Source organism: Capra hircus, chromosome 10 (genome assembly GCF_001704415.2).
Source record: "Capra hircus breed San Clemente chromosome 10, ASM170441v1, whole genome shotgun sequence".
Lineage (NCBI taxonomy): Eukaryota > Metazoa > Chordata > Mammalia > Artiodactyla > Bovidae > Capra > Capra hircus.
In genome coordinates this window covers 92,730,663-92,755,018 of record NC_030817.1, presented here as the reverse complement: position 1 = coordinate 92,755,018, position 24,356 = coordinate 92,730,663, and the positions used below count along the sequence as shown (strand labels likewise).

Below are 24,356 nucleotides of genomic sequence, written 5' to 3'. Positions count from 1 at the left end.
TGCCGCTTGCTTCCTGCAGGCGTTCTCTGGTTGCAGCCAGCAGGGGCTACTCTCTAGATGGGGTGTGCCGGCTGCTCACTGCGATGGCCCCTCTCGTGGAGCACAGGCCCTAGGTGTACAGGCTTAGCTGCCCTTCAGCCTGCGGCATCTTCCTGCAACAGGGATCGAACCCGTGTCCACTGCATTGACAGGTGGACTCCCAACCACTGGACCACCAGGGAAGTCCTGAAATAGTTTGTTTTTAAATAGTTTATTTTTAGAGCAGTTTAGATTCACAGCAAAACTAAGTAGAAAGTACAGAGGGTTTCCATATACCAACCCCCCCCACCCCTTGCAAATCCCCACACATGCGCAGCCAGCCTCCATCAGCCTCCTCCTCCAGAGTGGTGTGTTTGTTGAACATTGATGAACCTGTATTGATACGTCATTGTCACCCAGAGTCCACAGTTGACATGAAGGTTCAGTCTTGGTGGAGTACGTTCAATGGATTTAGACAAGCTATCATGCCATATATCCACCATTATAATATCACGTGTTGCCCTAAAAAGCCTCTTCTCTACCTACTCATTCTCCTGGTGACCCCTGGTAACCACTGCTCTTCCTGTCTCCGCTGTTTTATCTTTTCCGTAGTCCTGAAGTTGGGACTATACAGTATGGAGTCTTTTCAGATTGGCCCCCTTCGCATACTGATATGCATTGAAGGTTCTCCCTTGCATGCTCATGGCTTGAGAGTTCATGTCTTTTTTTTTTTTTTTAAGCCACTGAATAATGTTTCATTGTTTAGGCGAGCCACAGTTTATTCACGCCTTTACCTACTGAAGGACATCTTGGTTGCCTTCAAGTTGTGGCAGTTATGAACCAAGCTGTTCTAAAGGTTCAGGTGCATACTTTTCTGTAAATGTACAGCTCCTTTGTTAGTCACTAAGTCGTGTCTGACTCTTTGTGACCCCATGGACTGTAACCCACCAGGCTCCTCTGTCCATGGGATCTCCCAGGCGAGAATACTGGAGTGGGCTGCCATTTCCTTCTTCAGGGGGGTCTTCCTGACCCAGGGACCAAACCTGCACTTGCAGGGGCAGGGGTTCTTTACCACTGAACCACCAGGGAAATCCCTTTCAACTCCTTCAGGTCAGTGTAAAAACCATGATTGCTATAAAAGTTTTGTTAGCTTTGTAAGAAACCACCAAACTGTCTTTCACAGGGGCTATGTCATTTTGCATTCTTACCAGCAATGACAGTTCATGTTCCTCCACAGCCTGATCAGCATTTCACGTTGATCATATTTTATATCTTCAGCATTCTAATGGATGCATGTATGTCATTGTTTTAATTAGCAATTTCCTAATGGCGTATGATATGGAGCATATTGTCATGGACTTATTTGACACCATCTACTTTGGTGAGATATCTGCTAAAGTCTTTCACCCATTTTTAATCAGATTATTTTTATATTGTTGAGTTTTAAGAGTTATTTTTATATTTTGATTAACAGTTCTATATCAAACGTGTCTTTTGCAGATATTTTCTCCGAGGCTTCTCTTCTCATTCTCTTGATACGGTCTTTTGCAGAGTAGATTGTTTTTCATCTCACTGAAGCCCAGCATATCAATTACTCCTTTCATGGGTTGTGCCTTTGGTGTTCCATCCAAAAAGTCATCTAACCTATTTTATCTTCTAGGACTTTTGTAGTTTTGCATTTTACATTCAGGTCTAGGTTTCATTTTTATAAGCTTTTAAATTGAAGAACAATATCCAAACAGGGTTTGAAAATCCTAAGTATACCGTGTGATAAATTATCACAAAGTCGACATTTTTGTAACTATCACACAGGTTAAGAAATAGAACCAGTACCCCCAGAAACCCTTCTTAATCATTACTCTCTTTTACTATTTTGACATAAAATCATACAGCAGTGTTGCTCATTTTTGAACCTTATGTAAATGAAATCAAAAGGATATGCTATTTTATGTCTGTTTTCTTTTGCTTAATATTATATTTCAGAGATGAATTCATGTTGTATTTTGCTGTGTTTAAGACATTTTCATTGCTGCATAGTATTCCATTGCATGATTATACCACTATTCAATCTGTTGGTAATGAACATTTGGGATGTTACCGTTTACGACTGTTATAAATGATGCTACCATGAGCTTTCTTGTACATTTCTTTTGATTCACCTATGGGCACATTCCTGTTGGGCATTTACCTGTGAATGGATGAGTAATGTTCACCATATTTCCAATTTGTGCCTAACTATCCCAGTATATGCCTAGTCTTCCAGTGAAAGTCGCTCAGTCATGTCCAACTCTTTGCTACCCCATGGACTATACGTCCATGGAATTCTCCAGGCCAGAATCCTGGAGTAGGTAGCTGTTCCCTTCTCCAAGTCTTCCAGAGTAATAACTACTTATGTTCTCTTTCCTTCTAAGAATCATCCCAGTTTGGGCAATAAAAAATATGTCTTTTGATGAGTAGAAGTTTAATGTAGTCTAAGAAGTCTTTCCCTACCCCAAGGTCATGAAGATAGTCTCCTACATTTTCTTTTAAAACCCTCACTATTTTATCTTTTATATTTCTTCTTTATGTTAACCCGGATGAAGTAACCTTTCACGTGTACTATATCTGATACTCTCTATTCACTCAGCAGTCATGCTTCCTTCTCTTATCATTTCTTTAATCCTGAAATAGCTATGTTAGCATTTCTTAGACTGCAGGTCTGTGGGCAATGAATTGCCTTCATTTTCCTCTGTCCAGGAATGTCTTACCTTTAACGTTGTGGCTCCTCTGTGCACAGTTGCTCATGAAAATGCAGTAGGCTTCTGAGTCATGGTCCCACTGTGTGTAACGTGTTGCTTTCCTCTGGCGACTTTCTTAGGGTTTCAGCAGATTGTTTATACACAGTAACTTTCTTCATCTCTAGCTCATTTGTGATTTTGACTTCTTAAACTTGTAAACATATGGCTTTCAGAAAATTTGGAAAATTTTATTGTATTTTTTCTAAATATTTTAATCTCCCATTCTTTCTCTCTTTTCTCTACCTGGAACTCTAATCCTCAATATGTTAGACCTTTCTGATATTGCCCATAGATTCCTAGGTCTCTGTTTATTTTTTTTTTCAACCTTTTTCTCTTTTATTCAGATTGGATAACTTCTATTGATGTACTCTCACGTTCATGAACTTTCTTCTGAAATCTCTCTTCTGATATTAATCCCATCCAGTGAATACTTCTCATATTCTATTTTTCAGTTCTAATATTTTCACTTGTTCTTTTTTTTCCTTTTTTATTTTGGGCTGAGATATCTTCTCTTTTCACTTGTTATGTGCATATTTTTCTTTACCTCATTAAGTATAATTATAATAGCAGCTTTAAAGTCTTGTCTGATAATTTCAAAATCTGGGTTATCTCTGGGTTGCCATTGTTTATATCATGGACATTGAGAATGATATGTTGAGGAGACTCTGAATTCTGTTTTAGTCTGAAGAATGTTGACTTTTTGGTTTATTTTTGCAGGCAGTTTAATTTGATTAGACTCAGAGTGTAAACACTCTGTCCTCTAAGGTGTATAGAAGCTCAAATCTCAATTAAGCTTTTTTATCTTTAGCTGGACTCCTTGGAGTTTTCCCTGTTCTTCTGTGGTTCAAGAGTCAGCCAGAGCTTTGGGAAGAGTTTAGAATCCTCCTTTTCTGGTTCCCTCTTGCTGAAATTCTCCTGTTGCTGCCTAGCAACACTCATTGCCCCAAGCTCCATCTTCTGGTCCCTTAGACAAGATTGGTGGTCAGCTCTTTGTCAGAGTTCTATCCTCTTGCTATTTCCCTACTCATTTTATTCTCCTGTTGTCATGTATTTTAACACTCTATATTTTTAAATTCAAGAAGATGTTGTCATTGTTATCTAAACACAAAATTGATTTGGACTTACTCACACATTTATCTTTTCTTTATTTTTTCCAATCTGTGAGCTTCCATCTGAGATCATTTGTCTTTGAATGACTAAAGGTCTATTAGTATTTCCTCTACTGAAAAATTCTCTCAGTTTTTGTTTGTCTGAAACATCTATTTTGTTATTATTTTTGTAGAATTATAGGTTGTCATGTATTTTATTTCAGCACTTTGAAGATATCATTTCATTGTATTCTACCTCGCATTATTTCTGTTGAGAAGTTTGCTGCCAGTCTTGACTATTGCTCTGCTAAAGCAATGTGTCTTTTCCTTTGGCTATTTTTAAACATTTTCACTTTGCATTTTGCTTTCAACAATTCTTTTATAGTGCGAGTACATGTGATTTTCTTTGTATTTTTTCTTCTTAGGGTTCATAGTGCTTCTTGAATTTGTGATTTGATACACTTCTTCACTACTGAAAAATTCTCAGCCATTTCCTTTTCAAATATCATTTCTGCCCCATTCTCTTTCCAGCCCTGCTGGGATTGAAATTACATATACGTGACGCCTTTTCTCTGTGTATCAGATGGTTCATATACTCCACACAGGTTTCCATCCTTTTGTCTCTCTGTGCCTTAACCTGGATCTTGTCTTCTGACATTTATTTTAATTCTTTCTCCATTGTGTCTCATAGTCTTATAAACCCACCCATTTGTGACTATTTTTAATTATTATATTTTTAGTACATTAATGAAAAATGAAGTTTTCCATTTCTTTTTTTTTTCAATTTTTTTTTAATTTTTTTTAATTTTTTTTTAAATGTTAAAATCTTTAATTCTTACATGCGTTCCCAAACATGAACCCCCCTCCCACCTCCCTCCCCATAACACCTCTCTGGGTCATCCCCATGCACCAGCTCCAAGCATGCTGTATCCTGCATCAGACATAGACTGGCGATTCAATTCTTACATGATAGTATACATGTTAGAATGTCATTCTAGTTCTGTACCAAAATTTTACGTCTTGTCTCTTTATTCTTTGAACATATTAACCATGGTTATCTTAAAGTCTGTGTATGATAACTCCATTATCTGGATTTTCTATGTGTATACTTAATTATTGTCTCCCTTTAGTCAACCTTATTTTCATTGTAACCCAGTTATTTTTTATTGTATGTTGGACATTATATTTGAGCAGTTTTAGAGGAAAATTGAGACTCCAGATGATGGCATATTCCTTCAGATAGAATATTCTTTTGCTTTTAGATTGCAGCTGGACAAGGGAGAGATGATAATACTTCAGTCACTGATAGAAATGATTCAAAGAAAGATTTCATTCCATATGAAGGCTATTCTGTTTCCAGGTCAATCCTATTTTTGTAGGTTGTAGCTCACTGAAACGTCATAGGTTGCTGCTCAACTGAAAACCTAAGGTGTTTACCAAGATCCTTACTCCCTAGTGGGCCCCAAGCTTCCAATTGTGTCCTTCCACTTCTGCGAGATGTATAGAAGCTCTGCTCAGCTTGTCATCTGCTGCTTTTGAGTTGTCAATGGCCTTGAGAGGATGTGGGCACCAAAAGCCATGTTCTTGCTTCTCACCTTTCTTTCTCTCCCATATCTTGACCTGACAATGTCTCACTGCCTTGTGATCACACTAATGCTTTCTAATGGATGTTTTTTTAAAAATATTCTTCCCAAATTTTCTAGTTATTCTTATAAAAGGGTTGATTCAAAAAAAAACTGTGGTTCACAGAGGATAAAATAAGTTGCTTGGGGACATACAGGCCCTGGAAGTGAGATTGTCCTTGAAATATTTTTAAATAGGAGACACATGACCAAAGAAATCTGGGATTTCAAGCAGCCTACATATTCAGCCATCATCAACAGGGTATGTCTGTGGATAGGCATTAGAAACTATGCGTTTACCTGTCATGTCATAAAACTGGTTACCCAGAATAATAGTATGTCTGTCCATCATCACACAGCTTGTTAATGTATAAGTTGGGACAGAATATAGATCTTGGATCTTCAGTCAGTTTTCTCCTACTGCACCTTGATGCCTTCTATTATTTTTCATTATTACTCAAGGACCCAGACCTCTGTCTCTGCTTTAGTAAGACATCATAGTGGTCCAGGAAGATCCTTCTAGGTTATGGAAGTTGTCCTTGATTTACCTAACCATATACAAGAGTCTAGAGAAGGAAATGGCAACTCACTTCAGTATTCTTGCCTGGAAAGTCCCATGGACAGAGGGGCCCAGTAGGCTACAGTCCATGAGGTTGCCAAAAAGTTGGACACGAGTTAGCAACATACAAGAGTGATCTCTTGCCCCTTCCTCCTCCTCTCCCTCACTGCTTTAGTCCCTCGCATTGCCACTTTTATCTTGTCTTTGACTAACAGGGAAGTCCACACTGAAAGACACACCTTCTAATAGAGGGGCTACAGGGACGGCTTAATTAGTTTGGTCTCCTTTTGTGGCTAAATATATTATGTTAGATTCTGAAGGAGGCTTTGGAGAATAAGATATAGAGGAAAATGATAAAATGAGGCATTTGAGGAGTTTGTAAACTCTTGATTAGCCTCTTTATTTAAAAATAACTCACAATCTCAGAATTTCTAACAAAGGCTTTTAACTTTTCTGGTTTAGCTGCCATTCTCTCGAGCACATGGTATATATTTACCGGTCTTATGTTGAATTATAAGCAGAATTGTGAGGTAGGGAACAGGAGATAAAGTTAACCACAAGTTAATGTATTCCACCATCTTCTCTTTAAAAGGCTTGCAAATGTGCTGTTCTGTGCTTCTGTTTTTGATGGGAGAGCATTTTGGTGATTACCGTGAAACAGTGGGGGCAGAGTGGAAGTATCATTAGCCAGGCAACTTGAAGACTTTGATTTTATTCCACTGTGACATCTTATTTGAGTACAACCTTGAATATAGCAGCGCCCTCTTAGGCCTTACTTGGTGATCTATAAAATGAAAGGGCTAAAGAAGATGACCCCTTGGAAGCATTCCAGTTTCCAAATTGTTGGAAATCATCCTTCACCATGAGGTCAATGCCTTGAAGACTTGGTTGTAATAATGAAAGTGAAAATGTAAAGCAGTCCTTGGTTTTCTGTGATCCTGGGGGGAAGAAAGGGGGTAACGTTACCTGATACAGAAGTTGACATTTGTGTTTTCATGTAAGTATGTCAGATATTGTAGGACTACATTTTGATGCAAGATAAAGAAAGAGCTTATGTTATGGTGATCCAGTTTATTAAGTTAGATTACAAAAGTTTGGTTTCTGGCTGACTGTGGGGATTAGTAAGGGTTTTTCCAAAAGAATGAATGAGAGATCAGCATAATAATATGTATCATTTATCAACTGCCCGACGTGCCAAGCCCTGGAGGTACATCCGTGAATGACGCACAGCCAGCATCAGCCCTCCCCAAGGGACATGTCTTATTACCCCTTGTTACACGTGGGGAAAAGGAATTCCAGGCTTGGTTTTACATTCAAAACCGAATCAACATTGGCAGCTTTTGCTCTCCAGCAGCCTGCATTTTGTGCCAAGGAGCAGAGTAATCTTCCATTTACCAAGGGCTTTTTCAGCTTTTTAATGATGTATTAAGTTAAACACCCACTCACCAAATATCTGTGAATCTTGGTTGTGGCAGATGGGTTTGGGTGTTGGGTGCTGGATGTGTCCTGTTACAACTGATCATTTACTGTTTCTCTGACTGGTTGGATGGAGTTGCCATTTGTCTCCTAGGGTCCTCTTGCCCCCAACGGTTTGTGGTGATGGTGACAAAATTATTACATGATAAATACAGGCACACCTCTGAGATACTGTGGATTCCTGTCCAGATCACTGCAATAAAGCAAATACTGCAATAATGGGAGTCACTCGAATTTGTTTCTTTCCCAGTGCACTTTCCCAGTGCCGGATTACTATAGTCTGCTAAGTTATGACTTTAAAAACAAAATACATAACTTATTCAAAAATACTTTATTGCTAAAAAAAAAAGTAGCAATCATTATCTGACGATGCACAGGGTTGGCACAAACCTTCAGTTTGTAAAAGAGGGAAGCAAATCAGTATCTGAGAAGCACAGAAAGTGAAGTGCAGTAAAATGAGGCATGCCTGTGCTGTGGTAGAAATATAAGCGGAAGAAAGGGAACAGCAATTTAAAGAGTCTTAAATACATTCCAGGGTTCTAACCATTTAAGGTACCCACACCCGGGAAGGCGCTAGTGGCAAAGAACCCACCTGCCAACGCAGGAGACATAAGAGACACGCGTTCAATCCCTGGGTTGCGAAGATCCCTTAGAGGAGGGCACGCCAACCCACTCCAGGGTTCTTGCCTGGAGAAGCCTCTGGACAGAGGAGCCTGGAGGGCTATACAGTGCATGTGGTCTCAAGAGCTGGACATGACTTAGCGGCTAAACCACCACCAGGATATTTATAGTAATTAATATATTGATTGGCTTAGGGGAGATGACGCTTTTTTAATAGTGACTTCCCATCCGGGAAGGGATATATCATTCCATTTATTTCAGTCTTCTTTGATGACGCTCAGGTAGTCTGATATGTGAGAGCACAGGTTCTGAAGTCGAGGAGTTCAAGTTCAAATCCAAATTGAGCCATGTATTAACTTGCATGGTGATGAGCAGTTGTTTTTCCCAGTGACTGTAATATCTTGGGTGGTCAGCAGTTGTTGAAGAAATGTTTCTTTTGCCAGCCAGGGAGAATTAAACATCAGAGAGCGGCAGAGGGTGAAGCAGTGAGAAGAGAGAGAGAGAGCTGCCTTTTCTCAGCATTCCTAGCAAAATCCTATGATAGAACTCATTGGACCAGACTAAGTCACTTGACCACCTCTAACCAGTCACCATAGCCAAGGAAGCCAAATGCTTAACCATATTCATATAAATCCACTTTTTTTTTTAAGAACTACTTAGCTCCCCAAACAGGAGTCAGTGCCCCTGGGAAGAAAGAAGGAGGGGGTGGAAGTGGATGTTGGAGAGGCTGTTAAAAGAAACTTTAAAAAGGAACATTGGACTTGATCAAAATGCCGTCTAGGCATCTCTTGAGATGACCATGTATTGATTTTATCTTATTGGTGATGGTGGGTTACGTAAATAGATACCCTAATAGTAAGGATGCTTCCCAGGTGACACTCGTGGTAAAGAACCTGCCCACCAGGGCAGGAGACGCAAGAGAGGCGAGTTCGATCTCTGGGTCGGGAAGATCCCCTGGAGGGGAGGGCGTGGCAACCCACTCCAGTATTCTTGCCTAGAGATTCCCATGGACAGAGGAGCCTGGTGGGCTACAGTCCATAGGCTCGCAAAGAGTCAGACACGACTGAAGAGGCTTAGCAGAGCACAGTGTCAGGGCAGAACAAAACCTGCTTCGCTATGCCCTGCGGAAGGACCAGAGGTTCTGCGAGAACCGCTTGTTTTCCTTCTGCTTCTCTTTGTCCATCTTCGGCACTGCTGTGGGCTTCTCTGTCTCCTCAGCCCTCTAATACTGGTGTCCTCAGAGTTCTGTCTCTGGCCTCCTGCTCTGAGTGGTCACGTGGAAGCTCTCCTCTGAGATTCCTACTCGTGTATACCACAGCCTGACCAGCTGCATGGCCCAGAGACAGCTCCAGCTCCCCACACCCAGCACAGAACTCATCAGCCCTCAAAGCCTGCTTGGTGACTTGTATTCTTGACAGCCCCAATCAGTCACTCACACCAAAGTCCTTGAACTTCCTCTCTTGACCCTCCCTTACACACACATGTCTCAGCTGATTTTACAATCTGTCTTAGCCTTGCATCCATCCCCTTCTGTCCCCCACCCTGCCCCTAGTGCAGGCACCCATCCCCCTTGTCTGCAAGAGTCATTCTCAGACTTTAGTGAGCATCACAGTCACCTGGAGAGCCGGTCAGTTCACACATTGCTGGGCCCACCCCCAGAGTTTCTGACTCAGCAGGTCTGGAGTGGCCTGAGGGGGTCCATTTCTAGTAAGTCCAGGTGAGGCTGCTGCTGGTGGTTCAGGAACCACACTTTGAGAACCACAGGGCTAGATCAATGCAGCAGCTGCTTTCTGGTTTCCGGTCCTCTGGCCTTGATGCCCTTACTCTATCCACACTTCAGCCAGAAAAAAACTAATGTTAATTGCTCAGTCATGTCCACCAGGTCTTTGTGATCCCATGGACTGTAGCCCGTCAGGCTTCTCTGTCCATGGAATTCTCCAGGCAAAAGTACTGGAGTGGGTAGCCGTTCCCTTCTCCAGGGGATCTCCCCAACCCAGGGATCGAACCTGGGTCACTTGCATTACAGGCAGGTTCTTTACCATCTAAGCTACCAGGGAAGCAGCTAAATACTAATCCAACAGTGCTACCCAAAGGGGTTGTAAGTCCAAGTTGCTCACCATGGCAAGGCTGTGAGCTGACTCCTTCCACCCTGGTCAGACTCACCATCCCCTCCCACAGACCCACGATGCCTGTGGTTGCCCATGGGAAGTCCATTCTTTGCCATTCCTCTTGGTCCTCCATAGGCCTGAAATGCCCCTTCCAAGGTTTTCACCCATCTCATCCTCACGCCATCTTTTTCACTGAGCTCCCCTGTGATTTCCTGGAATTCTGCCTGAATTCCCAGCAGGAGCTTAATGCATCTTGCCTGAGTTCCCATAGCACCCCGCAGGTACCTCTGGCTTATTTCTTATCGCCATTATTGAATTGTTTGCCTAGTGCTGTGCTCTCAGATGAAGGTACTTAATGAGTACCGAGAGGTGAGAGCCCCAGGGCAGAAGGCGCAAGTGGGCAGAGCTTCAGAGCAAGAACAAGAGGGGGGCCTTGAGCTTCCTTTCCTCTGTCAGACAGGAGTGTGTTCTTCAGCCTGGTCTCCAGCCAAGAGGAAGATGTGTGGGAATCCAAGATAGGCTGTGAGTTCAGACCACCTTTTTAAAGAAATGTACTTTGGTTGAGTAGAAAATGGTCTTTGGAGACTTATCTTTTGCTGTGCTTGGGAGTTTTCTGGTTTTTCCTCCCCCAGAGAACACATTCATTTTCTGCCCATTTCCCACTCTGGGTTTCTGGGAGGAGGAGGAGAGTGCTGCCCTGGACGCCCTTCCTCAGCTCAGCCACATGCCCATAAAGAGGTCTCCCCCACCCTCACAGTGTTCCCCTGTTGTCCTCTCTCAATCTTAAAAAGCACTGCTTTTTTAAAAAGAAGTAAGGTTGTGGCTGTTGGCATCGTGACTTCTGATGGAAGCCAGTGTGGACCCGTAGGGACCTGCCCCTGCCCTAGACATGTGTACCTTCATTAGTTAAAGGGAGGAGCGAAGGGCTGGGGGTGGAGGCTGGGGGCATTTTCAGGATTTGCTCTGCTGGACTTGGGGTCAACTGTCCATATGCTGAGCTCCTAAAAATGTTGAGTTTCTCATCGTATAGTGCTTTACCTAGGATGTGAACTGTGCATATGATGAATAACTATTTGGAAATCATTGTTTTTCGCCAACAAAGTAAATTTCTTTCTGAACAAAAGTGGACATTTTGTGGACGGCTTCTCATGAGTTTGTTGCCTTTAAGCGGGATTTGTTGATGTGGGATACGCTTTTAAACGGGAGTCAGCACTCCATGCGGAGAAGGCAATGGCACCCACTCCAGTGTTCTTGCCTGAATCCCAGGGATGGTGGAGCCTGGTGGGCTGCCGTCTATGGGGTCGCACAGAGTCGGACACGACTGAAGCGACTTAGCAGCAGCAGCAGCAGCACTCCATGCAGATCCATCACCCCCAACAACCGTGCAGGCCATGGACTGAGGGTCTGACTGGGATGGTTCATCCAGCATGAGGGGCCCCGACACACCAGTCAGGAGAATGGGCATGATTTAGTTCTGGTGTGGTGCCAGAGGTGGCTGAAAATCCAGTTTTGTTTCATGGGCCCTGGGGGGCCTAGTGTGAGAGTCTTCTGGAGCCCAGCAGGGAGGCTCCTGGTTCTTTAAGGTGGTTCTAGCTTTTCAATGATGAAACTGAGGACAGAGGCGGCCTGCATAATTGAAATCCACAGGATATCTCTGAAATGCATATTTAGCAGATGGTTTCTGTTTTCTTGCCATCAAATCTATTTACCAGAACTGCTGACCACGTAGCAGAACTGACTGATTTGAATTCCGTCCCTCCCCAGTTTCCCCCACCTTCATTTAATGTTAAGGAGAAGGCATATAGCAGGATGGAAGGGCCTCAGAAAGGCTTGGGTTTTTCCACAGTCCGAGTGATTGCTTTCTGAACAATCAGAGATCAACGGTCTCTGCTCGTCCTCTGTTACACACGTGATTTTAAATGCTTGAAGTCATCTGGCTATTTCTATTATCAGTAGTATCTCTAATAAAAGGAAGGAAGTTGGTTGAGAGATGTCACGTTTTGTGGTTGCCTTAAAATTCCTCTGTTCTCTGAGTCAGGCCCTGAATTTGACCTTTGGAATCTGGGAATGGTGTTATGTTGACACACAGGCTGGGCCTGGGACGCTGCAGCTGAATTGCTAGCTTAATAAAAAGTCCGGTGCCTTGATTCTTGCACGGCCTGTATGATGCAAAGCCTTTTGATGTAAACGTGGTATTGAAGTGTAATTAGGATTTTTTCCCTCTAAGTCCAATTCTCTCTAAGGCTTCATTGTGCTATACTAGCTCCTTCCAGTCCTCACCATTTCATGAATTGTATTCTAGACCTTTCTCTACACGCCCCACCCAGCTTTTAATGCATAGTCTGTTTCAAACTGAGTTCTGATGGCTGTAGATCAAATGACTCCATTGTTTAACTAATTTCTCTCTTTCATCTGGTATTTCTGGGGAGTGCAGTGGTTTCTCCATCAGACTATGCTGGCCACATTTTCCATGGGTTGTATCTCTTGGCATTTGGGATGCCTTCTGCCTGTATTTTTAAGTTTCTCTGAAGCACCGTTCCAGTGCTAGCCAGAGGGTGGTTCTGTCCTTGGTCACTGCGGTGTTTTCCAGGCATGGTGGGATATGTCCTCCTCTCTCCCCTTGCCACGAAGGCTCACTGAGTGTAGTAGCAATTCTTCTTAAGAGGAGCCTTGTCCGGAACAGGGAGAGTGGAGAATGGACAGGGCAGGGATGGGGGTGGCGGAGTCGTAAGACCCAGGGCTGGGGAGCCCATCACTGCATCTAGATATAATTGAACATGTAACTAAGACCATAACCTTCCCTCCACAAAAGGCAGGTATGGGCGTTAGTCTCAGAGCCGGCCCTCAGGTGAGCTGAGAGACCTGCCTGGAGCTTGCACTTCTCTAGCTTAAAGGAAACGAGATTGCTGTGGCTGTCACAGGGGATGATGTCCATCGCGAGAGGGCCCTCAGTTCTCTCTTGTCTTACTGCGGCACGGAGCAGTTATTTACCTTGAGCAAGGTCCCCCGGGTTCCAGACCCATTTCCTAGCATTGCATTTTACCAAGTTTCAGGAAAACTCTATCCATATTCTGAGGAATTTTAAATACAGCATCTAATTTTCCCAAATAAAGACTTTACTAGGGGGAAAAAGTATATGTGTTCTTATTTGCATAGTGACTACTTGCTCAATTAACCCCAAAACAGGCTTTTCCCATAAAATTAAATGTATTTTAAATTTATTTTTTGGTATTTAAGATAGCAACGAACCAGAAAGTATAATTCAGTAAACACCTATGTACTCAATATTCACTGCTTAAAAAAAAAATGAATGATCAATAATACTTGAAGTCCCTGAATATACCTCTTCTTCACTAGCAGCGCCACTTTTCAGCTGGGAATTTAGAGCCATTTCTTTGTCCTGTTACACTCGTAAGCTTATACTCAGTATTGTTTTAAATATTTTAAAACCTTAAGCAGGATTCTGTGGTCTGTATTCTTCTACGACATTTTTTTACTTGGTATTTGTGAGATCCCTTCATTTTGAATGGGTAGCTTTAGCTGTTTCATTTTCACTGTCATATAATTTCCAGTGTATGAATATTTCTCAACAGAAGTTTTTTGGTGATGGATGTTAATGAATGTGGATTAGGCTGTTTCCAAAAACTGGTTCTAAATCTGCTCCAAATGTTCTTGCAGGTGTCCTTCAGCGAGCCTAGAGATCCATTCATGTAGTAGGTGGGTGATAGGTCACGTGTTAGCTTCACCTTTACTAGAAATCTCCAGAATGTTTTTCAGAGTGGCTGAACCGTTTTACTCTCCCGGCAACAATGTTTGAGCTCCTGTGGGTCTCCTTCTTGCCATTGCTCGACAGTGTTTGACTTCTTAAATCTACTGTTCTGTTGATCAAAACAACAGCTGATTGTGACATGGTTATCTCATTGTAGTTTGAAATTTTTGTTTTCCTAATTACTAAATGTTGAGTGTCTCTTCATACTTGTATTTCCTGTTTTGCGCCTTTCTGTTTCAAATCTTTTGCCCAGCTTTCTTTCTGTTTGTGTTTTTATTGTTTTTAAGGATTTTGTTATGTTCCAGTTACTAATACTTGTTGGTTTCCTATATTGTAGATGTCATTTCTCAAATTGCTGCTGCTGCTAAGTCGCTTCAGTCGTGTCCGACTCTGTGCGACCCCATGGACGGAGGAGCCTGGTGGGCTGCAGTCCATGGGGTCACTACGAGTTGGGCACGACTGAGCGACTTCACTTTCACTTTTCACTTTCCTGCATTGGGGAAGGAAATGGCAACCCACTGCAGTGTTCTTGCCTGGAGAACCCCAGGGACAGAGGAGCCCGGTGGGCTTCAGTCCATGGGGTCGCACAGAGTCGGACACAACTGAAGCGACTTCTCAAACTAGCACCTATCTTTTTTTCTGTTTTATTAAAGTTTTTTGCTTTTACTTTTGGTGAATAGTAAATTTTAAAGCCAGATGGATCTTTTCTTTTATGGCTGTATATTTTGATAGTAGACATTTGTATGTCTGTATTTTTGTGATAAAACCTTACACTGCCAAATTAATATTCCAAACAGCAGAGCATAAAGTACAAAGTTGGTAGATCTGTCACTGACTGTGAGTCTCTCATGACTATGAGTAATCTTCCATATATATAATGTGTGTGTGTAACAAAAAAAGACTATGACATTTTTTAAATTTTGATTCTAATTTAGGGATCCTGTTGGTGTTTAGTCACTAAGTCGTGTCCGACCGTTTACAGCCCTGTGGACTGTAGCCCACCAGGATCCCCTGTCCGTGGGATTTCCCAGGCAAGAATACTGTAGTGCTCTGCCAGTTCCTTCTCCAGGGAATCTTCCTGACCCAGGGATCGAACCCGCATCTGCTGCTTGGCAGGTGGCTTGTTTGCCACGGAGCCACCAGGAATGTCCGGGGTACTCTTAGGGTGGCAGAATCATCAAATGTGAAGGACTGTATTTTCGTCTTACCTAAGTGGTCATCTTGTATTTTTGGAGTGGGTTATCTGGAAAAAACCCTGTGGGTGTCTGGGTTCAAGCATGATGGCTGAGTCCAGGCAGACTTTGGTGCCTTCTGCCAGCTAAGTACTCCGTTGATATCTGTTGCATAATGAATATGTAAGAGCGTCTGAAGTTAACAACAGATGTGTCTGCTTGGAAGAATAGACTAGTGGTTCTCAAATCTGGTTGCCATTGAGATTAATGCACGGGCCCCATCCATGCATGGGGAGATGCTAAGTCTCTTGGTTTGAAGTAGGACCCAGGCACTAATATATTTTAAAAGTTCTTCAGATACTTCTACTAGGAAGTCCAGGTTGAGAACTTCAGGTCAGAGAATTGGAGGCAGAAAGCGCAAGGGAGGACTGAGACCACCTACTGGACTCAGAAAGGTCCACAAGGCAGTGGAACGTGGCTCGAATCAAAGCACAGTGAAGGCTGGAGGTCGGTGTGAGGTCAGGCTGATCATCCGGGCCTGTGGCTGAAAAGAGACAGAAGGAGCAAAGAAGCATTCTAGATGTTTGGAGGACAGTGGGCCAGGGAAGGGAGGTAGGACAAGCCAGGGGTTCCTAGGCTGGGGCAGGGCTGGGCCTGTGGACCCTGCAGTGCTGGTGCCTTTCTGACCAGAAGCCAGAGGGCAGGCCTCGGTTCATTTAAAAGGCACGAGTCAAATACAACCTTTGGCTTCCCATGGGTCAGAGGAGTAAAGAAAGACGTTCGGCCTGGGAATGGAGTGAAGACAGGGCTTCCCTTTTAGTTCAGTTCAGTTCAGTCGCTCAGCTATATTAGACTCTTTGCGACCCCATGGACTGCAGCACGCCAGGCCTCCCTGTCCATCGCCAGCTCCCTGAATTTTCTCAAACTCATGTCCATCGTGTAGGTGATGTCATCCAACTATCTCATCCTCTGTTGTCCCCTTCTCCTCCTGCCTTCAGTCTTTCCCAGCATCAGGGTCTTTTCCAATGAGTCAGCTCTTCACATCAGGTGGCCAAAGTATTGGAGCTTCAGCTTCAGCATCAGTCCTTCCAGTGAATATTCAGGATTGACTTCCTTTAGGATGGACTAGTTGGATCTCTTTGCAGTCCAAGGGACTCTCAAGAGTCTTCTCCAACACTACAGTTCAAAAGCATCAATTCTTTGGCACTCAGCTTTCTTTATAGTCCAGCTCTCACGTTCATACATGACTACTGGAAAAACCATAGCTTTGACTAGATGGACTTTCATTGGCAAAGTAATGTCTCTGCTTTTTAATGTGCTGTCTAGGTTGGTCATAACTTTTCTTCCAAGGAGCAAGCGTCTTTTAATTTCATGTCTGTAGTCACCACCTGCAGTGATTTTGGAGCCCACAAAAATAAATAAAGAGGACCCCTTTAGAGATGTAAATACTGTTTTAAAATTAGAGCCAACAGGGCAGCGGGCAGAGTCGATTAAGGGCATTGAAAAGTAAAAATGATCTTTACAATGAAGCCCCCTTTATGAGAAATGAAGTTGGTTTGGCCCTGAGCTATGTGTGTGTGTTCACCTGTGCATGAAGACTCAGTCCTGCAGGTGGCGGGGAGGATGGCATTCCCAAGGAGTTGTTGAAGTGGGGAGGATTCAGGCTCTGAGCTCGTTTTGGAAGACAGAAGGTGTGGGAAGATCGGTACCCGCCCCAGACAGACACGCAACACTCTGCTTTTGCTTCTTCATCCTGGTGGCAGCCCTGTTAGCAGCAGCTCAGGCTCTTAGGGTGTGAGCAGGGAGTCACCAGGTGTTGGATCCATCTGCAAAACTGGAACAGAGTCCAGAAACCCATAGGAGAAATGTGGGGAGTGCAGTCAGAACTGAGGCTTTACAATGTGGAGCGCAATCAAAGAGCAGCGCACTGGGAGTCAGGAAAAGTAGAGTCTCAGTCCTGTCTCTGTTACTTCAAATCTGTGTGATCTTAGGCAGTTTAGGTCAGGGCCACTTATTTATTGAGCACCAGCCTTGACTGAGCACTTTCTAGATGCTGGGGACAAAACTGTGGGAAAAAAACAATGTCTGTGTCCTTCAAGACACTCACAACCTTTCCCAGGAGAAAGATATTTTAACCAGTAGTAAGACTAGTGCCCTGAAGCACGGGAGGAGCTGAGCAGAGAGTGTTGAGTCCTGCAGGGGTGCAGCTGGGCCTCGACGGCCTCCCGGGAGTTGGGGGCACGTGAGTGGCCCCTGAGCAGGCGTCAGCGGAGCAGATGTGGGAAGAAGGCCTTTCCAGGTCAACCATTTGGCCTGAATTCTCTCCTCCTCCTTGTTGGAGGGGAACTCTAAAATCAGAATCCAAGTTCTTTCACACTATTCCTGAAGCTGCCGAGAACTGTGGATGCCCGTGGCAGAGAGTGTGCTATGGTGACGGCCCGGCCACGTGAACGGCCTTGATTTCTTCCCAGACTCATTCTCTCGTCTGTTTGCCCTGCACCAGCTGGTTTTCTTCCTGGGAGTTCCCTCTCCTTTGAAATGAGTCCAAGCTGTGTGGGGACTGGGGGTAATTTCTTTTTTTTTCTTAATCATTGTGGTACATTTTCCCCATTTGTTTTCACTGCTGACACTGTTTCCTACTCAGAGCAGTGTCTTTGTTTCGTGTTTGCTAAATCTCTGTTCTTGACTATCCAGAAAGTGGGAAAACCAAACTTTTCTTTTTTCCTCCCAGTTCATAAATCTGATCCTGGTAATTCTCCCCTCAAAGCCTGCTGTGTGGTTGGTGCCTACAGAATCAAAAGGGATTTCCTTTCCAAAATCCTTCTAAGGATCTGACCCCGACGTAGTCTTCCCCATCACACGCTGTAGTCCAGTTTCTCTAGACCCGCGTCGTCTTCCCCACAAGCATCTTTGCATTCTTGCTTCTGTGCCCGCTTTCGGTGTTCCCGTGTCTGGAATTTCCTCTCCCAACCCTGGTCTCTCCTTCCCATCCACGACCCACTTGTTTCCATCCTTCTTCGATCTTTGCTGTTGTCGTTCCGTTGCTCAGTCATGTCCGAGTCTTTGCGACCCCATGGACTGCAGCACGCTGGGCTCCCCTGTCCCTACCAACTCCCGGAGCTTGCTCAAACTCATCTCCATCAAGTCAGTGATGCCATCCAACCATCTCATCCTCTGTCATCCCCTTCTCCTGCCCTCAATCTTTCCCAGCATCAGAGTCTTTGGTCTCCCTAACCTTCAAAGCCAGAAAGATGATCTCATTTCTCTCAACCTCAAAGCCTGAGGCGCAATGTCTACCAATCAGAATTCTGTATCTCACCGAACTTTCCAACAAAAGCCAATGATAGAAATGGGCACATCAGCCAAGTCTGAAAGAGTGTCTCTCTCACAGACTCTCTCGGAATGAAAAGGCGTACTCCCAGTTGCATGTTCAGGGACCTAGGTCACTGGCTTGATTTCAGCCAAGGCAAAAGTATTTACATCATAGAATCAGCAAATGCTAAAAATAGGACTTTTCTATTTTCCTGAAGAGCCAACTCATCTGAGTGTGAACTGGTGACCCTGCTACGTGTCTACACGTATGTGTGTAGGTGACTCTGCACTCGCGTGTGCACACGCGTATTTGACACACTGTTAATATTGGACTGTTAGGAGTGCACCGTTGGCCAGCTTCCTCGTGAGGCTGAGGGGAGAGCTTGTGGTTGAGGTGGCTAGGAAGTGTGTCTCTCCTCTCCTCCTCTCCTCTCCAGAGCTGGAATTGTAATACCCATGACCCCACCTCCTTCTTGCTGCTGTGTCCTTGGCAAATGTGGTGACTTCCTGGAATCAGAGCTAATATGCTAATTGAGGATCTGTGTATCTGCAGTTGCTCACAGTTCAATCTCCGAAGTAGAGAATCTTGGCTCGGCTACACAGACATTGGCTACAGACGCAGAGGCCTCCAGGCTGGTGCCAAGGGCGACCTGTGTTCCCAGGGAGGCGGCCCAGGGACGTGGGGCTGGGGGTGGGGCTGGGTGGAGATGGGAGAGAGACGCCTTGGAGCTCAGCAATGCTGCCAGGCCTCTGCTGACCTGGGTTAGGTAGAGGTTACCATGCTGGATGCAGGCAGGGAACTCTGGTGGCTCTGGAGAAAGCTGGAGGGCCTTTCCTATCTGACAGCAAGAAAAAGATCTAGGTTGAGGGTTGCTCCTGAATCTCCATGCAGTTGCTCAGTGGCCGTGGCCTGCCTCTTGCCAAGGTTGCTCACATGAAAGGGCTCAGCTCAGGGCTGGGGCCATGGGGCTCCCAAAGTCATCACGTGCTTTCCTGGCAGAGTTGAAGATGGCCCACTTAATGACCTCATGCCCATCTTGGTTCCTTCAGAGTATGTAGGCGTGTGTCCATTTAGGGGACAGTCTCTGCTCTTCCCTCAGTCCCTTAGCCTTCCAATGTGAGTCACTTTTTATTTTATTCCTTTTAACCTCTTGTTGATTTCTCACTTTATCTATCTTCCGTCCCTGGGCGTCCCTCTTCAGGGCCAGTTTTGCTGGAACAACCACAGGAGGCCTTGTTGGGAGGGGGGTTCCTGTGTGTGGTAGAGGCAGTCTACCCAGCAGACATCACAGAGAGTGCAGAGATAGCTTAGGTTATCAATCAGATCTATCTGTCTGTACGAAGCTGGTTTCACTTCTTAACCATTAACTTTTTAGTAGGATTCTGGCAGTTGCAGTATTTTTGAAGAGGCGTGTCTCTTTTAGACCAAAAACAAGCAAAACTGCTCTTAGGGTGAAGCTGCATGGGGGGGCCAGAGTCCCAGTGATGCAGGAAGCCTGGTGACACTCCTCTTCCAGTAGAATTCTGGGGCTGCACACACATGCTGGGCACGGGTATCAGTATAGATACCTTGCAGGATGTAGCTTTGCCTCAGTTCAATTCAGTCACTCAACCATGTCCGACTCTTCGCGACCCCATGGACTGCAGAATGTTGGCAGTTCACAGTCAGGCGTTGGAGAAGATTCACCCCATGCCCACCGAAAGTTAAAGGGCGAGAAAGGGAAGTATTTAGTCTTCAAAGTCTAATTTAAAGAAAGTTCTGCCTTATCGTTTACCTGATAAAGCCTCCTCTGACCCTTGGGTCCCTATGGTGACTCCAGTCCTGTGAACTCTGAAGGTGTCCCATCCGACTCACGGGGGCCAACCTAGTGTGTTGATTGCAGGAAAAGCTGCCAAGCAGAGGCAGAACACTGCATCCTCTTAGAGAAGAACACATCTGGACCCATGGAGGTGAGGCAGAACCTTCAGTCCAGTAGTTTAAAATGAAGATACGTCTCTGCTCTCTGCTTGCAGCCAAAAGCAGTTGTGTGGTGTGGGCCAGTGAACACCCAGGCTCATTCCTGGTGTCATGGGGCAGAGTTCAGCTTCTTACAGTCGTGGTGTGGGGTCACTCAGTTCATTTGAGGAAGTGCAACTGAAATGGATAATTTAGTCATGATCCACACAAATAAGAGTGAGCTGTTTATTCCTTACATCAAAACATGAAGATAAAAAATAAGATCTCAATATGGGAAAAGCTGTTAAAACCATCAAAATGCTTTAGCTTCCACATATGAGAGAAATTTTTACTCTTTAGACATTTCAGAGGAGTAACAACCTGGCACCATGTGCAGCATAGTAGGTGCTCAGTAAATAATCCATTTTTTTCTCCCACAGAGAGAGTAAAGAATAATAAGTGCTTATTGTAAAAAGCCATACACTTAAAAGAAAAATAACCTGAAATCCCACCAGTTAGCATTCGGGGATATATCCTCCCAGACATTTCAAGGCGTATAAATGTATGTGTACTTTTACAAAATCAGAACTGTATTGTACAGGATGTTTTAGCAACTGTCTCCATGTCATTAACTTGGGATCCTTTTATTTAGCAGCAAAGGAGCATGATATAATATCCAGTGTCAGGAACAATGTGTCAATTCCTGTAGCTTGTGACTCAACACATCTCACGTGCTTTCTTCTTGTATTTTTTAGCAGGTTTCTTCTGCGGAGGTACGCATCGGGCCCATGAGATTGACACAGGATCCTATCCAGGTACGCCTCTGTTCCCCTTAGGGCTCGGTGTGCAGAGAAGTAGTTATAGGAGCCCCATCTGAGGGGCTCGCCTCAACTATAGCAGATGCCACCCTTACTCTGAGATGCACACCCAAGCATCCAAACATGGGTGTGTGTGTGTGTGTGTGTGTGTGTGTGTGTCTGTGTGCAAACACTTGTTTTTATTAATGTCATACTTGACATATCAGATTGGTTTCTTGAAGAAAACACCACCCCATCTGGAGTATGATATGATAGGTAAATTGATTGCATGGTGGGTTGTGAGGAACTACAATGCTTCACCAAAAAAACGAGTCTGTTCTGCATGCCGCTCCCGCAGCTGGAAAGAGAAGACGCCATGAGCGGTAAAGGGCAGGCTTTGCCATGAGCCGCAGCTGGATGGGAACCCTGGTCTGCCCTTTCCAGCTGTGTGACCTTGGATGTATTGCTTCACTTCTCTACCCAGTAAAGAAATCTGTAAAGTGGAGATGGTGATGCCTCCCTCTTAGGAAATTATGAGTTTCCGAAGTTCAATGAAATAACCATCAAGTGCTTGGGACACTGCCTGGCAGCGGAAGGTGCTCAGGAATGATAACTGTTGTCCTGTGTGTCTTGGGCCAGGCAGCCTACTGGGCTCTTAGACACCAAGGCTACCATCTACAGGGAGAGAAGGGCCAGCACCTGCGCACTAACTTCCCTCTAACTGACAGCGACTGTGTCCTCCCCACAGCCCCTCCAGCTTCACGGGCACCCTGTGGGAGACAGGTCTGAGAGGGGTGTGTTAGGGCCTCATCTACGTCTGCATCTTCCTGCTAAGGCCTATGTGGGCCACCTTTCTCCTTGTGAAACTGTCGCTTTTTAGCACCCGTTTGTTCTGCTCTCCCGACAAGTAAACATGCAGGAAACATGTAAACAAACCAGTTAACATGTAGATGAAAGTGAAAAACCAACCAGAGAAATGCACTGTTTGATTTATGAGCGATTGGAAAAGAAAACAGCTTAGTGTTTCTTGGAAAAGGAAATGCAAATCTGGGGCAGGGGGAGTGAAACAAGAGATTTAAGTTTGGGAAAACTGGATGAAACAAATTTAGGAGCAGAGAGAGAGGGAGTGAGAATTTATTAAAATAAACATAAGCCCCAACTATTTATATAGAATACAAACAAGTGGAAAATTCCAGTATTCATCCTAGGGGCATGGGACTTTGTAGTCCATTTTGAATAAAGGCAGTGCCAAAGTTCTGATATCAGTATTTATTCCCAAAGTAATATCCAGACTCTTTCTTGGAATTCATGTGGTTTCAGATCAGTTAACTTAATTTACCTTCATTTTTCACCCTGTGCTCTACTGGCAATGAATGCTCATGATAAGGACATCTCATTCTTTTAAAATACCGTTATTTTTGTTATGTTTGTTAAAATGTAAAGTGTTTCAAATATTCATAAAAGTACATGTGTATCCCCATACCCACTTTTATCAAATATGCAAATTTTGTCAAGTATGATAAATTTATTTTATCAAAGATGTCCTATTTGTTTGAGCTCATTTTAGAAACAAGAGATTACAGATACTTTATAAACTATTTTTTCCCTTTGCCCTCCTCTCTCTTCCTTAAAAGTAACCACTGTTTGGAGATTGACTATGATAGGTATTTGTGTATGTCTTCTGCATATCTATGTATCCATTAACACTTTGTTTTGAGTCACTTAAATTTTATTTGAAACTGTCATGCAGTAGTCATCATTTTGAATTTTTTTTTTTATCATTTTGTGTGATACCTAAGAATCTGTCGCCTAATCTAAGGTAACAAAGATTTACTCCTTTGTTTTCGTCCAAGAGTTTTGTAGTTTTACGAGTTAGCTCTATGATCCATTTTGACTTAATATTTGTATATGGTGTGAGGTAGGGCTTCATTCTTTTGCATATGGATGTCTGGTTGTGCAGCAGCATTTGTTAAAAAGAATGTTCCTTCCACCATGGAGTTGTCTTGGTACCGTTTCCTAAAATCATATGGCTTTAATTGTGAAGGTTTATTTCTGGATTCTCAAGTCTATTTCATTGATATATGTCTGTACACACTGCTTTGATTTCTGTAGCTTTGAAGTGTGAATCCCCTTTCTTATTTTTTAAGACTGTTTTTGCTGAGTCCCTTGCATCTTCATACCATTTTCAAGACCAACTTGTTAATTTGGGGAGGGGAGGACCAGCTGGGATTTTGATAGTGATTGCAATAAATCTGTAGGTCAGTTTGGGGACTATTGCTATATTAACCATTTTGTCTTCTAATCCATTAATGTGTTTTTCTGTTTATTTAGATTTTCTTTAATTTTTTCATCACTGTCTTGTAGTTTTTAGTGAATGTGTTTCCTATTTTTGTTATATTTATTCCTGAAATATTTTATTTACTTGGTACTATGGCAAATGGAATTGTTTCCTGACTTTCATTTTGGGTTGTTCATTGTTAATGTATAGAAAAAAAATTTATTTTTGTATGTTGTTCTTGTACCTTGCAATCTTGCTGAACTTATTAGCTTTTATATTTTTGTGAGTTTTTAAAGATTTTCTATATACAAAATCAAATCATTACTACTTTCCTCCCAATCTGAATGCCTTTTACTATTTGCCTAATGTCCTCTTGAACTTTCAAAACAAGTGTATTTAGTTTTATAAGATACATCCAGATCTGTGTTTATAGTTTTATAAGATACATCCAGATCTTTTCTTAAAGCTCTACCATTTTGCACTTCTATAAGCGATGTGAGTTCTGAATACTCCAAATCCTTGGTAATATATGTCTCAGTCTTCTAATTTCAGCTCATCTACTAGGTGAGTAGCACTGACTTATGGTAACGTAATTTGCATTTCTCCATGACTCATAATGTTGGGCCAATTTTTAATTTGCTGCTTGGCCATTTGAAAAATCTTGTATGAATATTTAGTTAAGTCTTCGGCTCCTTTTTAGTGGGGTTGACTTTTTAAAAATTACTGGGTTGTGGGAATTCTTTACATATTCTTGTTCAAGTCCTCTGTCAGATTTTGAGAATATTTTCTTCTAAACCGTGGCTCTTGTCTTCATTTTCATAAA

At 43.3% G+C, this 24,356-nt stretch overlaps 1 protein-coding gene across 2 annotated transcripts in view; it reads left to right on the top strand.

Moving 5' to 3' along the window:
* PDE8B (phosphodiesterase 8B) overlaps positions 1-24,356 on the top strand; it is a 258,404-nt gene that overhangs the window by 127,100 nt on the left and 106,948 nt on the right. For both annotated transcript variants that reach the window (XM_018053688.1, XM_018053689.1), the window contains exon 2: positions 21,214-21,273. In XM_018053688.1, coding sequence (XP_017909177.1) covers positions 21,214-21,273 — 60 coding nt within the window. The remainder of the gene's footprint in view (positions 1-21,213; positions 21,274-24,356) is intronic.